The sequence below is a fragment of the Eulemur rufifrons genome, chromosome 23 (assembly GCF_041146395.1).
Source record: "Eulemur rufifrons isolate Redbay chromosome 23, OSU_ERuf_1, whole genome shotgun sequence".
Lineage (NCBI taxonomy): Eukaryota > Metazoa > Chordata > Mammalia > Primates > Lemuridae > Eulemur > Eulemur rufifrons.
Genome location: NC_091005.1, coordinates 17,318,925 through 17,336,709, shown reverse-complemented (window position 1 = coordinate 17,336,709; position 17,785 = coordinate 17,318,925). Strand labels below are relative to the sequence as shown.

General features: G+C 36.7%; 1 protein-coding gene across 1 annotated transcript; it reads left to right on the top strand.

Annotated features, from left to right (window-relative positions):
- Window positions 1-1,684: 1,684 nt before the first annotated feature.
- LOC138373869 (oxysterol-binding protein-related protein 9-like) lies at window positions 1,685-3,708 on the top strand. The gene is given in 3 exon segments (XM_069456491.1): window positions 1,685-1,707; window positions 1,832-2,236; window positions 2,238-3,708. Coding segments are annotated over 3 exon segments (1,899 nt in total).
- Window positions 3,709-17,785: the final 14,077 nt, after the last annotated feature.

Here is a 17,785-nt window from a genome sequence, read left to right as displayed (position 1 = left end):
GTAATATAGTTCTGGAAATTTTGGAGGCACTCCATAAGAATTCTCCTATTCTTTCACTCATCCTACCACTTACTCACACTAGCTGGCGTATTCCAATTTCTTTTGGGGAATTTGTTTTCAATATACCACAGAAAGTAAACCAAATTCTATTTTCAATATTGTGAACATCCTGTATTTCCCAGGTGATATAAAGTCCTCTGATAAAAACCCCTTTGAAACACCCCCCATTTGATTTAGAAGCTTTTCTGTGCTGCTCTCATGGCATCTTATATACACAACAGTGTTGGTATTTTAGAAATTATAGATTGTGACTAATGAATGGGTTATGAAATCAATTTAGTGTATTATAACCATAATTCAATTTTTTAATGGAAGTAAAATGGAATAGCATGGAAAATAACAAATATTATCACATGTTGTAAGAGTAAATACAGTTGTATGAATTTTTGTTCCAACTGCACATGCTTATATATGTTTATAGGTATGTATGGTTTGGACCATAAGGTAAAATAGATTTCCTACTGTATGTCATGGTAAAAACAAAATTTTAAACACTGATGTATATATAATAAGTTTTATTTTTTCTCTAGTGATAAGGCTTTTTGAGGAAGCAGGCCTCTGGTTCTCATAATTAACAATGAATGTATCTGCCTTCTGTTGAGTTCTGACTCTATATATACCATAATATTTGTTTTAATTTAGAATATAGATAATAAGCATATAATCCACAACTGGCCACACCTCTCCCAACCTCCATTTTTCCCCTAAGGAAGAGGAAATGGTGCTATGGAACCATGGGTGTGAGAATATTTTATTTGACTACAGGCCTAGAATGTAGAGTTTTCACCATTCTAGGAAAATGGGAGATCACAATTTAGGGTGCAAACGCAAATAGAGGTGGCCTTTTATAGTGTTCTTCCTTCAATGAGGGAGGAAGATAATTAAAAATTTATTCTCTTGAGTGTTTAAGGAACAGAAAGAAAGCCAATGTGCCTGGAGAGCAGAATAATGGGGAGCGTAAAAAGAAGAGGCAATATAGGTAAGAGCTAGATTATCTAAAGTTTTATTTTATTCTGGTTGCAGTTGGAAGCCCTTAAATGACTTTAAGCAGGAGAGTAATGTGAGGTAAGAATGTCTTTAGAAAACTCTCTCTGGCTGCTGATGGGAAACTCAGTTGCAGAAAAGCAAGATTGGAAAGTATTTAGAAGTGGCCCAGGTGGCTGATGGTGGTGGCTTAGCCTAGAGTTATTATAGAGAAGATGGTAATGAGTTATCATACCTTATATATATTTTGAAGACTGTGATGTCTGATTTACTTTTGAATAATCAAGGATGATTCACAAGCATTTGTACCAAGAAACAGAAAATGGTGATGCTATTTGCTGAGATAGAGAAGGCATAAGGATTGAGACTATCAACTGGAGGAGGGTTATGCAATAGTTCAGTGTGCACTATATGAAATACAATATACCTAAATACAGGCTCACTAACCTAGACATGGGATTGGATTAAATAATCTACAAAAAGAGAGTACAATCGGACAGGCTGAGCCTTTGTCTGGACTGCCTACACTGCAGCCCAGGGATCCAATCGATCGAGGGGGGAAGAAAAGGGGCGCCTCCGGAGCAGCCCCCAGCTCCCTCCCCCGGAGGCACAGAGGGCCAGAGGGCGGAGGCCTTGGCAAATGGCTTTCTTGCTGGCCACTTGCAGAGTGAGTAGACCCCGAGGGTCTGGGAGAGGGGCTGGTCTCTACCCCTGGTTCCCCAGGGTCCCTGCTGCCGGCCCAGAGCCAGGCGGTGTGTGCTCCCTCTGCCTCCTTCCTGACGCCCCCTGGAGGTTTGGATTCAGGATTTGTTCCTAGTGTTCAAGACTTTGATAAGAAATTTACTGAGGCTGAAGCTTACCTACAAATCTTGATAGAACAATTAAAGCTTTTTGATGACAAGCTTCAAAACTGCAAAGATGATGAACAGAGAAAGAAAACTGAAACTCTCAAAGAGACAACAAATAGCATGGTAGAATCAATTAAACACTGCATTGTATTGCTGCAGATTGCTAAAGACCAGAGTAACGGGGAGAAGCACGCAGATGGAATTATAAGTACTATTAATCCTATAGATGCAGTATATCAGCCTAGTCCCTTGGAACCTGTGATTAGCACAATACCTTCCCAGACTATCTTACCTCCAGAACCTGCTCAGTTGTGTAAGTCAGAGCAGCGTCCATCTTCCCTACCAGTTAGCTACTTTGGGACATCATCAGACTTCAACACCAAATAGTACAGGCAGTGGCCATTCACCACCTAGTAGCAGTCTCACTTCTCCAAGCCATCACAACTTATTTCCAAATACAGTCCCAGAGTTTTCTTATTCTAGCAGTGAAGATGAGTTCTATGATGCTGATGAATTCCATCAAAGTAGCTCATCCCCAAAGCACCTAATAGGTTCTTCTAGATCTGCCTCAGTTTTGACACACAGCAGGTTGGGAAATAGTCTGAAGCGCCCAGATACCACAGAATCACCGAATTCTTCTATGTCCAATGGAATAAGTGATGCTGACCTTTTTGATACACAGGATGATAGAGACGATGATGGGGAGGCAGGGTCAGTGGAGGAGCACAAGAGTGTTATCATGCACGTCTTGTCACAGGTTAGGCTCAGAATGGATCTCACTAAGGTAGTTCTTCCAACATTTATTTTTGAAACAAGATCTCTTTTAGAAATGTATGCAGACTTTTTTGCACATCTGGACCTGTTTGTAAGCATTAGTGACCAGAAGGATCCCAGGGATCGAATGGTTCAGGTTGTGAAATAGCACCTCTCAGCTTTTCATGCAGGAAGGAAAGGATCAGTCACCAAAAAGCCATACAACCCCATTTTGGGCAAAATCTTTTAGTGTCATTGAACATTACCAAATGATACTGAAGAGAATATAGAGCTAGTTTCAGAAGGACCAGTACTCAGGGTTTCCAAAAACAGTGTAACATTTGTGGCTGAGCAGGTTTCCCATCATCCACCCATTTCAGCCTTTTACGCAGAGTGTTTTAACAAGAAGATACAATTCAACCCTCATATCTGGACCAAATCAAAATTCTTTGGAATGCCAATTGGGGTGCACAACATAGGGCAGGTCTGTGTCTCGTGTCTAGACCATGATGAACATTACATTCTCACATTCCCCAATGGTTATGGAAGGTCTATCCTCACAGTGCCCTGGGTGAAATTAGGAGGAGAGTGCAACATTAATTGTTCCAAAACAGGCTATAGTGAAAATATCGTCACCCATGCTAAACCTTTCTATGGGGGCAAAAGCACAGAATTACTGCTGAGATTTTTTTCTCCAAGTGACAAGAAGTCTTTTTGTTCTATTGAAGGGGGATGGAATGGTGTAATGTATGCAAAATATGCAACAGGGGAAAATACAGTCTTTGTAGATACCAAGAAGTTGCCTATAATCAAAAAGAAAGTGAGGAAGTTGGAAGATCAGAATGAGTATGAATCCCACTGCCTCTGGAAGGATGTCACTTTCAACTTAAAAATCAGAGACATTGATGAAGCAAAGCACAGACTTGAAGAAAGACAAAGAGCAGAAGCCCAAGAAAGGAAGGAGAGGGAAATTCAGTGGGAGACCAGGTTATCTCATGAAGATGGAGAATGTTGGGTTTATAATGAACCATTACTAAAACGTCTTGGTGCTGCCAAGCATTAGGCCGGGAAATGCAAAGTTTACATCTGATGACCAGTAGGCGTAATTCAGCAACAAACAATCTTCCTTTGGGAGAACCTATTCACTCCCTCCTTATTACAGTGGTTCCTATCTCAGGGATACTGACTTTCCAACGCAGATGAACAATTAAAGCGGGAAAAGCTTCCCTTTTTTCCTCTGTGGCAATTATGATTTTGACTTTAGTCCTGAGAAAAACTTCAGGTTTTGAAAACAAGATGTCTGCTCCTTTTCCAAACCCCAGGCACTGGAAAGCATTTATAAATCCAAGTCTCTAACTCTGCACTCTAGTACTGGTATTAAGATATACAAGCTCTGTTTCTTAGTTCATATAATTTTTGGTGTTTTATATATATTATATACACACACACACACACACACACACACATATAAAATATACCTGATGCCAGATTTTTCAAAAATACTCCACCCATTATAAATATGGGTTCCTCTGAGTTGTTTTAGAAAATTAGCACAATGTATTAAAATCAAGTGTTAGGAGATTTCATGGTCCCACCGATAATAACTTTTATTTTGGAAGTGAAATATTATTAAACTGTAATTATACTCAGCACTAAAAAAAAAAAGAGAGAGAGAGAGAGAGTACAATCATCCCTCAGTATCTGCAGAGGATTGTTTCCAGGACACCCCACCACTCCTCAGTCCCCCATCCCCACTTCACCCATGGCAGATACCAAAATCTAAGGATGCTCAAGTCCCTTATATAAAATGGCATCTTATCTGCATATAACCTACACCCATCCTCCAGTGTATTTTAAATTAGTCCTGGATTCTTTATAATACTTAATACAATGTAAATACCATGCAAATAACTGTTACACTGTATTGTTTTTATTTGTATTTTTATTATTGTATGAGTATTTTTTATTGTTTTTTCTCCCAAATATTTTCAATTAGTGGTTGGTTGAATCCAGAGATGCAGAAGCCACGGATACAGAGGAGAGGAATGCTGAGGACAGAGACCATAGGTCCTCCAGTGTTCAGAAGACTGGATGAATAGGAGTAGGAGATTAAGAAAGAGCAGCTGGTGAGACAGGTAGAAAACTGCTAGGTGAGTGTGATGTTACAGAAGTCATTTAGAACAAGGTTTCAAAAAAGAAAGTAAAATCAGCATGTGGAACCTTCAACATATTCATTACAATGAGAAATCAAAATTGACTACACATTTTGTCAACACTTAAATTACTGATGACCTTAAAGACTATTCCATTGGATTTGTTGAGAGCAGAATGCTTGGTAAGAGTGGGTTAACCCTCGATATACAATCAGGGTTCATGGGACCCAATTTTCATTTTTTAGTTTCATTTTTGAACAGTTTTGTTTGTGAGAATTGACATTACCTTTATTCTTTCTCAGAGGTCTTCCAAAAAAATCCAAAAAATATTTACTGTTTTTTAATAGAATAAAACTCAGTCAACTTGAATTACTATATGAATCCACTGGAACATTTTATAAATCAAAAACACATGATGGAATCTTAAGGATCTTAATGTTTCTAATATCTTGAAACATTTTACTATTTTATAATCCTACAATTTATTTAATCACTATTTATCCATTATTCCCAAGTACACTTTTACAAAAACAAAATAAAAAGATGTGCTATGGTACAAATATCTGTGTCCCCCAAAATTTATATGTTGAAACGTAATCCCCAATTCAATAATATTTAAGAAGTGGGGCCTTTAGAAGGTGATTAGGTCACAAATGGGATTAGTACCCTTATAAAAGAGGCCCACAGGAGCTTGTTCGTCCCTTCCACCATGTGAGAATGCAGCAAGACGGCGCCACCCATGAAGCAGAGAGTGAGTCCTCACCAGACATGAAATCTGATGGCACCTTGATCTTGGACATCCCAGCCTCCAGAACCTTGAGCAATATATTCTGTTGTTTGTAAGTTACTCAGCCTAAGATATTGTGTTATAGCAGCCCAGGTGAACTAAGACAAGATGAAAGAATGTTAGACTCACCTAAAAGGATAATGCAATGGTGAAACAAATCATCATTTCTCAATTTTCTTATTCTCTCACGCAAAGTATTATATCATCTTTCAAAAAGATATTTTTAAAAGATTGGAAAAACTACCTTTGTAGCCCATTCTTACTTTTCACTGAACACAGCTGAGCATTGGATTTTTTTTTTTCTGTCCATAATGGAAAAGAAAACACAAATGACATGTCCCAATATTAGAAAAATGAAAATGAATACAAAGAGATGAATAGCAGCACTCTAGATTCTAATGATGATAGTGAAATTGATTATATAAGTGAAATATCAGACTACGAGCCTTCAGATGATGATAACTTATAGACAAATTTTCTCAAACTCCAGAATAAATGTGTAAGCAATATACTTCACGGTATAAAAAAAGAAATACAGTGTTAGCATTCAGGAAGGACTTCATACAATTTTTTGTGACAAAAACCTGAACCATCCTTTTTTGCTAGAAGAGCATGTGACAACCTTCTTTTATCTTTAATGAAGTGCTTGTATCAAAAATTATTTGATACAGAGAAATTTTCTATGTTTAATGCTTATTATAATTTTTACATAAAGTCAATTTTCACTATCCCTTTATTCTTCTTTCTTTAAAGTAGTTGCAAAAATAACAAAGTATTTTAAATAAATGATAGTCCATTAGATCCCAATGATAAATGGCGATGATTGTTTTTCCTAGTATATTAAGAGTTAAGAAAAAATGTGATATGAGGACATGAAGACTATAAGTATATATTTCAAGCAATATTTGAGAAATACTGCTGTGAGGAGGAGCAGAGAAATGGGCAGTAGCTGAGGAGAGATGTGGGTTTATGGGATTTTACAATGGATGCTGTTAAGGCATTTTTGCTAAACAGGAGTGTACGGGTAGAAGAGGAGAAACAAATGATGAAAAAGAGAAAAAGAATGAATGAAGAGGAACAGTTTTTGAGTTGGTACAGAGGATGAAGTCTAGAGCTCTAGTAATGGCATTAGCTTTAGAGGGGAATACTATACGCCTCCCTCACAAAAAGGGAGAAGCAGGGTAGGTAAATAGACATCCTCATGGATTTATAAGTAGGGAGAAGAGGTAGTACTTGTCTGATTGCATCTGCCTTCTCTAGGCATTATGAATCAATTCACATTAAGGAACTTATCAAAGGTCATGCAGCTAATCAGTGGTGAAGAGATTTGAAAGCAAATCTGATTGCAGAGTTCAAATGCTTAACCACTGTACTATGAGTTGGAAAAGGTTATTTCTTATCTTACAGTAATCTAGTCATCTATGTGCTCAAGGTCTCTTTTTCTTATTTTGTTATAGCACTCACCATATTGTTTTGTGAATTATTTGTTTATTGTGCATCTTTTTCCACTAGATCTCAGTGCTTTCTGTGTCAAGTAATGTACTTGTCAAATATGATGTGTTTAATATTTGGCAAACAAATTACAGGAAGGATGGAAGGAAGGAAGGGAGGGAGGGAGGGAGGGAAAGAGGAGAAGATGGATAAAACAAGTATTCAAATAAATATCTGGTCCTGATTCTGCCACAGACTAGCTTATAACTGGAGATATGTTGTATAACTTGAAAGTTTTGAACTGGATCAACATTTTTCAAACCCTATTTTTCTGTGGAAACTTTATAAAATAATACCTTACCCAGACTGTAAACAAATAAATTACTTAAATGCTGTTGTGGCTGATGGGTATAAGGAAAAGCTAGCCATGTCCCTATGCCCTCAGCTCACCAGAGGGAGTTGGAAGAGCCACATAACTCCTACAACTCCAACAAGAGCATTGGAAAAGCACTGAACAAGATGGTTTCCATCTTTAAAGATTGGTCAACCCCCAGAGAGGAGTTTGACAAATTTCAGAGGTGGGAGAAGGTGAGTCTTCTATAAACTGTTGACTTCTCCAAGATCAACACCATAAATTATTATCTGAATAAAAACTATTTAAGAGGGCAACAAAAAGAAAATTTTGTTTCATATGACTTCAAACACATTTCTATCAGTAGGAAAACCATTGGTTTCATTATAGTAACTCATAAATTAATATTTCTACTTCTTATCAGACATACACACAAGGTGCAGTTGGCACAATTGTTGACATGGTAAAAATAAGCATGAATAAAAGTGTTTCTAAAAGATCATAATCTGTAAGATTACATTTTTTAGGGCATATAAAACTTTACTAAACTTGAGGCTTATTGTTATTGATTATTTGTTCTTTTTGTTTATTTCCATATTCCTATATGTATTCTACAGACAGATAACAACTTTATGAGCAAGTAAAATTTATCATTTGGTACTCTTTAAGAGTGAGAAAATTAACAGCAATTTTTCATTATCTTTCCCTTTTTTCTGTTATCAGTTTTTTCCTGTATTAAGAGTTTTGAGGATTACTTTCTATTAAAGCATCAAATCAAGCTAATTACCCCGAGACAGTTTAAAGTTAAAGATAAACTGAACAATTCCAAAGATAAAAAGCACACCCCCATTCTCTTGAGAAACCTCTGCTGATCAGATTTGGACTGGCTCTTAGCAATAACAAAATAGTATCTTAAAATAGCAACAGAAAAGAGCACAAAATAGAGCAGGTCATTCATGGAGGAGTCTTCCTTTGAGATTGCTTTAGATTTATTTCTGAAGCTTTAGGCAACAATAAACCTCTCTTTCTTCTCACATTTGCAGTAGCATTATCTCCAAGCCCTCATCACAATAGGATGGTGTTACAACTATAAATTCTTTTCATTAAAAAAACTCCAATTTAACATTGAGGTGACACACACACACTGTATATATAAGCTCAGTTCTCAATTCTCTCTCATAAAAGAAGAGTATCAGGGCTTTTTTGCTGGCATCATTGGCTGTATAGTCACAAAAAATTGCTCTATTTACCCTTTCGAGATTTATGTAAAGAACAAACAGTAGTACCTTGAAATTCACAAGCATGATAATCATGATAACCATTACTTATGGGTGAGCCACTGGCAGGCAGTAATTTGTAATTTTGTTGATTGTGTACTCTGTGAGTATGAAGGAATGTGTCATCTCCTGTCCATCACTGGACTCATAAGGTATCATTTGAAATGATTAAAAGTTTGTTGCTTCATTTGAAAAATGACCACAAAGCAAGAGAAATGAAATAAACAGTTTGAAGAAATTATTTGTGAAGATTATTTAGATGAAATTCATGGATCTCAGTTACACATGATTCAGGCTGGAACCGGAAACTTGAAAAATTATTTTCATATGGGTGAAGTCTTAAAAGTCCTGTTTTGTGTTCCTTACAAATGAGAAATTTTGATTTCAAATGTTCTTATTCTTTTTTATCTGTGTATCATAAACATGAAATTGTAGCGGTCTCCTCCAACATTTGTTGTCCACCCCACCCCCCAAAAAAAGCTGCCTGATCTTCCACTGTCAATAGAATCAAATTACTTATTAGATTATGGCTTTACTTACAGATTAATGAAAAATGTTATACCTTATCTAGCCTTATGTAAGTTCTTTGATTTTTAATAATGACTATTCCTATATCAAATGCTGAGTTTGTTTCAAAAATCGTTTGTGTGTGTATGTGTGTGTGTACACTCAGGGTCCCCATTAACAGCTGGCAAATGCAACACACTAACAGGATCACCCAAGACTGTTCACACAGCCCAGAGGAGTGAGTACTCAACTGCCAAGATCAGGCAGGAAGAAAAGGGAAGGTCCTGTGGATGAAATTACATTTAAGACACATGCAAACTCTAGAAGCTGAAACAATGGAGGTTCAGCAAAACTTTTTCAGCAAAGTTTAGAATATCAGGGTATCAAGACATAAAATTGTGTGATCTTTAGTGAGACACACTCTATTGTGGCAGGAAAAATATGCATAAACTTTACACAGACATACAGACTTGGCTCAAGCTCTGACTTTCTAGTTTTCATATTGCAACTACTTTTTGAATTGTGACTATAAACAAATCAAATAACTACTTATTTAAATGGATTTTTTTCCCTTCTGTGTGACATATTGTGGCATAGAAGAAAATGAGTGAAAACATATCCAAAATCTTGTGCATGTGCATCTTGACAAAATGCCTGTCCGCTCATCCTGAGTAAATGTGATCTATATTCTTAAATCTACTGGCAAGGGACTTTTTCTAATGGAACAAGTAAATTTAAAGTAATATAAAGATATCCATTCCCTCAAATGCCTCTTCCCACTTTACACACAGATCCAGTAATTTTCCTTGCTTGACATAGTATCAGTACTAATTTCCTCTCCAAGATTACTTTGGAACGCTATGAAAAGTGTTAAAATTGGATTATAATGAATATATTTAATTTAAGCTTTAATTTACTATCCCTGTCTCAATGATAAAATACACAGCACAAACAAGATACATGAAATGTGACTCTAGCTATTGACCAAAAAAAAATGCTAAAATAAAAATCTATCTTTAATTTTAGAAAATCCAAACTGAGCCTCTGCTATAAAGGCATTATATGTAACCAAAATGTTTGTACCCCCATAATATTCTGATATTAAAAAAAAAAAAAGTTCTATTGCTTTGCTTCCCCAAAAGAAACATAATTAAAAAGTGTTGATTTAAACATTAATATTTATTCAACCACTTTAAAATAATGCAATTTTTTGGCAAGTAAGTACAGTGATATACATCATCTTTAGTTACTGTCTTAGTTTGGGCTGCCATAACAAAGTACTGTAGACTGGGCTGCCATACCAAAGTACTATAGACTGGGTGACTTATAAACAACTTTCTCACAGTTCTGGAGGCCAGAAGTCTAAGGTTTGGGTGCCAGCATGGTCAGGTTCTTGTGGGACCCTTCTTCTGGGTTACAGACTGCCATTTCATGTATCCTCACATGGTAGAAAGAAAACTAGCTATCTCTCTGGACTCTTCTTATAGGGGCACTAATCCCATTCATGAGGGTTCTACCCTCATGACTTAATTACCTCTCAAAGGCTCCACCTCCTAATATCATCACGTTGGGGGTTAATATTCCAACATATAAATTGTGAAGATATCTCTAAAATATTTGCCCACAGAGTCCTATAGCTTATGCCTCATTTCTTTGTTGCCCTTCACAGAAAGACATCTCAATAGAGCTATCTCTATAAATTTCCCCAATTCCTAACCTCCAACCTACCCCGGTCAAGCTAGTATCCTTACTTATCAACAGACACCAGTCTCATTAGGATCACTAATGACCCCTATAACACCAAACCCAGTGGTTATTTCTTGCTCCTCAGTTATATCTCAGCAGAATTCATTGACGTATATGGACCCCTTATTCGTTAAACACTCCTTTGAATTTTGTGATATCACTCTTATCTGTTCTTTCTCCTGCATCATAAGGTGTCCCTTCTTAATATCCAATCTTTCTTCCTCTATCCCACTTCGAATTGTTGGAATCAATCAGGGATCACTGCTGAATCCTCTTCCCTCCTCTCCCTAGTTTCACTCATTAGTTTCCATGAATTTAATACCATCACTGTTTGGTGGGTCCCACAGCCATGTCTCCAACCCATGTACTTGTTTCATCTGAGATACAGACATGCATACCCAAGAGCACACCTGACATCTCCACGTGGAACTCTCACAGCTCTCACAAACTTAATATGATGTGATGGCCTCTTTCATGAGTAGTTAGTTTAAGGTCATATCTGAGTAACAAAAATACCAAATAGCAGTTCCTTTAAAAAGACAGAAGACTATTCCTTTCTCATATCAATAAGGTGTGGAGGCAAGAAGTTCAAAGCTGGTGTCCTGATCCCTTTAGCTTGATGCTCCAGCACCCTTAATAGATGACTTCCACCTCCCAGCTCAGGATGGCTGCTCCAGCTCCAACCATTCTACCCATATTGCAACAAAGTAGAAAGGAATAAAGGAAACATAAACATTTTTCCGCTAAGAACACTTAACAGGAAGTTTCATGGATCACCTCCACATCACATTGTCCAAAATATATTAACAGTAACCTGGCCAGACCTAACTACAAAAATTTTGGAAAATCTAATCTCTATTTTGGGTGGCCACAGACCAACCTAAAATTAGAGCCTTTTATTATTGGGGCAATTAAATAGTATTTGGGAAACTATTAGCAGTTCTACCACCATTCCCAAATCTGTTTCCCTTCTAATCTTCTCCAAAAGAGTAAATACCACAACTATCCACACCCATTTGCTCAAGCCAGGAACCTCCCCAATATGTCCAGTCTTTCTACAAGTAAAGTTAATTCTATTATCAAAATATATCTTGATTCCCTATACTTGCATCTCCATCTTTATGGCCACCATCTTAAATTCTGGTCTGAACCCTAGCTTGCCTGAATGAACACTGTAATATCTTCCAAAGTGGTCTTTCTGCTCCTATTTCCGCCCCTTCCAATCTAATCACCACACCTCAGCAAAAATAATCTGAAAATTTCCCTTCCCCCTTTAAGATACTCTAATTGTTTCCCATCGTACAGGAATATAAATGCCTTCCCTTGGCGCCCAGGCCCTATATGACCCAGCCCCTGATGGTCCTCTAATATAACCATGTCTTATTCTTCCTCATGACCACATGTGCTCTAACATACTGCTCTTCTTCAATATCTTGAACACCCCCTCCCAATTTTATAGAAGGCCCTTTGCATACACTATTTTCCTCTATCAGGAGGGTTCTGACATTGACTCATAGATAAATTACATTCTTTTTATTCTTTATTTTTTATCTCCATATCACTTACATGAAGTCTTTCCTGATCATCTCATTTAATGTAGGCTTATTTTGCAAATCTGCTCTCCATTTCAACCATTTGCTTTCTTTATAGCACTTAGAAAGTATTGCAATTATTTTGTGTATTTGTCTGTCTCCCCAGTTAGAACATAAGCTCTATGAAGATGCAGATAGCATGGTACACAATACATAATAGATGCTCAAGCTATTTTGTTGCATAGATTAGTGAATGAAAGATCTAAAGTATGTGTAAGTATATGCCCACTCTAACAAACTGGGATGATAAAAGAGAGGGTTATACAGATCACAAAACACCACTCTTAGTTAAGCCTAACATTGATGCTAGAGTTAGACACCTTCACCATCAGGCTGATGTTGATAGTACAACATTGCCAGCTTTCTCTGACATGAAAAGAAGAGCACAGTAAAAAGCAGTTAATCTATTACAGTGTCCCTGAAGCAGAGCACCTAAGGAGTCATCAGTGTATTCTTTTGAATTCACCTTTAATCCTCATGTGATGCCAAAGCACATTAGAAGTGAAGTAGGTGTAGGAGTAATGTTTTCATAGTTACTGAATCCCTTTTCTTACCAATGATCCAATTTAAAAAAAAAGAAAGAAATATAAAAGCTGCCGTATTAGGCAGGGGTTTCCAGGGAAACAAAATGAGAATACACAGTGATACACAGAAAAAGATTTATTATGAAGTGTTGACTCACCCAAATACGGAGGCCAATGAATCCTACGATCTACCGTCTGCAAGCTGGAGGCCCAGGAAAGCTAGTGGTCGAGCTCCAGTTCAAACCTGAAGACCTGAGAACCAGGGTAGCCAATAATGTAAGTCCTAGTCTGAGTCTGGGGACCGAAAAACCAGGAGCACCAATGTTGAAAGGTAAGAGAAGATGGATGTCTCAGCACAAGCAAAGAACAAATTTACTCTTCCTCTGCCTTTTGCTCCATTCAGGCCCTCAGTGGATTAGATGATGCCCAACTGCATTGGTGAGGGTGATCTTCTTTGCTCAGTCTACAGATTCAAATGCTAATCTCTTCTGGAAACACCCTCATGGATACACCCAAAAATTATATTTTACCAGCTATCTGAGAATCCCTTAGTCCATTCACGTTGACACATCAAATTAACCATGACAGCTACCATATTGTGTGTGGAAGAGGACCTTGACCACCAGGCTCTTCACGGCTATCTTCGTTACTCACCTCTCCCTGCAGTTTGTCTGTTCATGCATAAGATAACCATGTAGGGTTGAGAAAAACCAAAAGCAAGTGTCTTAAGGAAGACAAGTTCCAGATTCAGCCTGACCAGGAACAAGATTATTGGAAACCTCACACCTTATTTGCCAAGTTGACCATCTATAGTGATCCTCCAAAGAATGAGTACTGAAGAAGAGGGCAGATTTATAAGTTATCCTGCAGCAGAGATGAGAGACAAACAGCTCAGAGCCAGACAATGAGTTAGGAGGGAGTAAATAGAAAATGAAGGCCAATACACACCCAAAACACAAAGCTGGGAACATGGTCAGCAACACATAAACATAAAGAGTGGGTCAGAGACAAGCAGGCTTTGCAATAACAAACTTAGTCAACTGACTGTTTCTCCAGAATCCAGGGGCACCTTATACATAGACATAAAAATTATTTGCCACTGAAATTGTATACACACACATACACATATACATGTACATATATATATAAAATAAATATTATATACATATATATTTGTGGCATTTTGAAAGGATACAATCTTCTATAAATTTATCAACTCTTTTGTAATGATTACTTACCACATATACGTGTCATATTCTATTTTTATAGCAGTGTTTATTTTCAAACATACAAATTAGGCCATTGTAAATACAGTGTTGAAAAATAAACTTTGGTACACCTGTGTCTGTCTACATATAAATGAGATATTTTAGATAAATAAATACAGTTCTATCTACTGTTTTCAAAAATGCAGCATTCTCTACATTGGCGCTGTTCTGTTTCATGTCAAGCACATCTGTTGCAATTATCCAAATGTCTATTTTTATTATTCAATTTCCCAATAACATGTGTCTGCCTTCTAGTTCCATTAACTCTCTATTCTTTTATGTGTTTCCTATAGAACAATCAGCTCTATTCACTATATTCTACTGCTGAACAATATTTTAGGAAAGGAAAGTGTATATGGATAAAGGTCAATCTGATACATTAATACTTGCTGGCAATTATTATGGTCTTGGATACACCACTACTATGCACCCTTCAAACAAGATTTACCCAGGTAGAATCATCTTTTCCTAAATTTATGTGTTGTAGTAGTACTAGGAATATCAAAAGTTAATGTATTTACCAATGCATCTAATTTGGTTAAATTATATTGTACAATATAACATCTGAAAATTAAAACGCAAATGAGTTGAAAGACTGTTACTGAAATGTGGACTGTTGGCAGCTGTCACAGATTTCTCTTCTAGATAAAGCTCAGGGTTCTTCCTCCATCTTGGTGTATGGAATAGAGCTCCCCACACTGCATGATGAAAGGCCAGGTGCATGCTATCCAGGGCCTTCTTTTTTTTCAGATTATGAGACAAACCATCATATTCACCATCAGCCACTCTCCCTCCCTAGTGATCTCAGGCTCTTTACTGGTTTTATAACACGATGATGAGATATCTCATAACTGGATCTAACCCTAGATCAAAACTAACTTCTAATCTAGTGCTGCATTTGGCAACCCTGTGCTGTTAGGGCCATAAACCTAGAACATTCTCTTTGATCTGCCCCACAAAGTGTGTCGAAAAAACTAAGAACCCAATGACCACTCTTAAATAATTTCATTAAAGAACAAATATTCCTCTTACTACTGGGTATGTATCCAGTAGTGGATCAGGAGAGATGAGAGAGAAGAAGCTCAGAGCCAGACAAGGAGTTAGAAGGGAATAAATAGAAAATTAAGGCCAATACACACCCAAAACACAAAGCTGGGAACATGGTCAGCAACACATAAACATAAAAAGTGGGACAGAGACAAGCAAGCTTTGCAATAACAAACCTAATGACCACTTTTAAATAATTTCATTAAACAATATTCCTCTTATTACTGGGTATATATCCAACGTAAATGAAATCAGTACGTCAAAGAGCTACCTGCACTCTCATGTTCATTGCAGCATTATTCACAATAGCCAAGATATGTGTCAAACACCTAAGTGTCCAAAAAAAGATGAACAGATAAAGAAAATGTTGTATATATACACAGTGGAATACTATTCGGCCATAGAAAAGAAGGGAACCTTGTTTGTTTTGACAACATGGATGAACCTGGAGGACATTATGTTAAGTGAAATAAGCCAGACACAGAAAGGTAATTATCACATGTGCAATCTAAAAGAGTTGATCTCATAGAAATAGACAGTAGAATGGTAGTTACCAGGCACTGAGGAGGTTGAGGGGAGAGAGTTTTGGGGAGATGTTGGTCAAAAGATACAAAATTTCACTTATATCAAAAGTTCTATGTACAACATGGTGACTATAGTTAGTAACAATATATTGTATTCTTGAAAAATGCTAAAGAGAGTGGATGTTAAGTGTTCTCATCTCAAAAATGGTAACTGTGTGGTAATGCAGATGTTAATTAGCTAGATTTAATCATTCCACAATGTACATATACTTCAGAACATCATCATGTTGTATATAACACATAGAATTTCATGTGTCATTTCAAAAAATAAGATAATTTAAAAAACACAAACATTCCTGAAACAAATATAACAAGAATATGCATTTCTTTGTCCTTAAATATTTACCTTAGTTCTAAAGTCAAAAAGTTTACATACAACAGTGTAATGTTATAAAAACTAGATTTGGCAACTACTTCTGGGTCAGATACTAACTAGTGGTTTTCCCTTAGGGAAGAGATTCAACTGCTATTCATTAGAGATGTGTTTATTGACCATCTACTATTTGACTATATGTCAAGCAGAGTCCTACGCCTTCCTGGTCCTTAGTTCCTTCATCTGAGTAAAATTTGGGGGTTTTACTCAACTATAAAATGTTACGTAGTTTTATCATATGTTATAAGATCTTGAGCCAAGGTACGATGCATTCATACCCAGGTACAGCATTGGTAAGTACTGACTTATGCACTGATGGCAGGTACAGCAAGGTGAGAACACATGTTGTGTGTCCTTTTAGCCAAGTAACATTCTTTAGAGGACAAAAGCAGCATCACTTAAGCTGCCTGTTATTTTTCTAACAGACCAAAAATAGTTTCATTTTCCACAGGAGCAGAGAATGTGGTTTTAGGACCTCTTAGCACTTGTTAAAAATATTTAGCAAGTTTTGTTCAAAGTTCATTTAAAGATGTCATAATGTCCCTCTTTGGGGCAAGCTCTCCTCAAGCAGAGGTCAAGACATTTTTTTCCCTCTATACAGAAATACTTTCGCAGGAGAAACTTCTCTCAAAATAAATTGAAGAGTTTACTTACCACTGGATCATATCAGGGCTAAGGGAACCACAATAAGGATATATAACTAATATCATGTGATTTTTCTGGGTGACAAACATATTCCTTCTCAAGGCCTGTTTATAAAGTATCCCTTCAGCCAGTTATCTCGGTTCAGTCAGCAAAGATGACCTGATCAGCCAAAGAAATCTTTATCCTCATTCCATGAAACATAATTTTGAAAACAATTGTTTCCTGAATCTTGGGTCTCTCCTCATCTTTTATCTTACAGCAATGCAGCTCAGAAAAGAAAGTACAAATACTAGGTTATAAAATATAAATATTTTCCTCAAAAGTACTAATACCTCCACTACAAACATATTTTGATGTCACCTCTTGAATTATTTGCATAATACATATGGAAAGAAGTACAGAAATCATGCTCTTCAAGTTAGCAATTAGTAAATAAATTTTCAAAGCAACATATAAATTCCCCAAATTATGTGTTGATATAGAAACACCACAGAGAACACAGCCACCTCTAGGCAGGTAATGCTAAAGGTATTAATACTGGGAACAAAGACTTTCTAAATCACCTGCCAAGAGGAATAATAATAAGGCAAATAAATAATAAGGTAATAATGAGGTAAACTTCTTCGGAATTTTGTTTGTGATATTTATACATCTTGTTGCATATAAATGTAGTTCATCCCTTTCCATTGATGTAGAGTATTGGAAAGTATGAATATACCACAAGTGCATTTTTTTATTCATTTTACAGTTGAACATTTGGGTTGTTTCTAGTTTGGGCTGTTCAGGTAATGTGCTCTTAAACGTGTATGTGTGCAAGTGTTTTTGTTTGTGTGTGTGTGTGTGTCTGTGTGTGT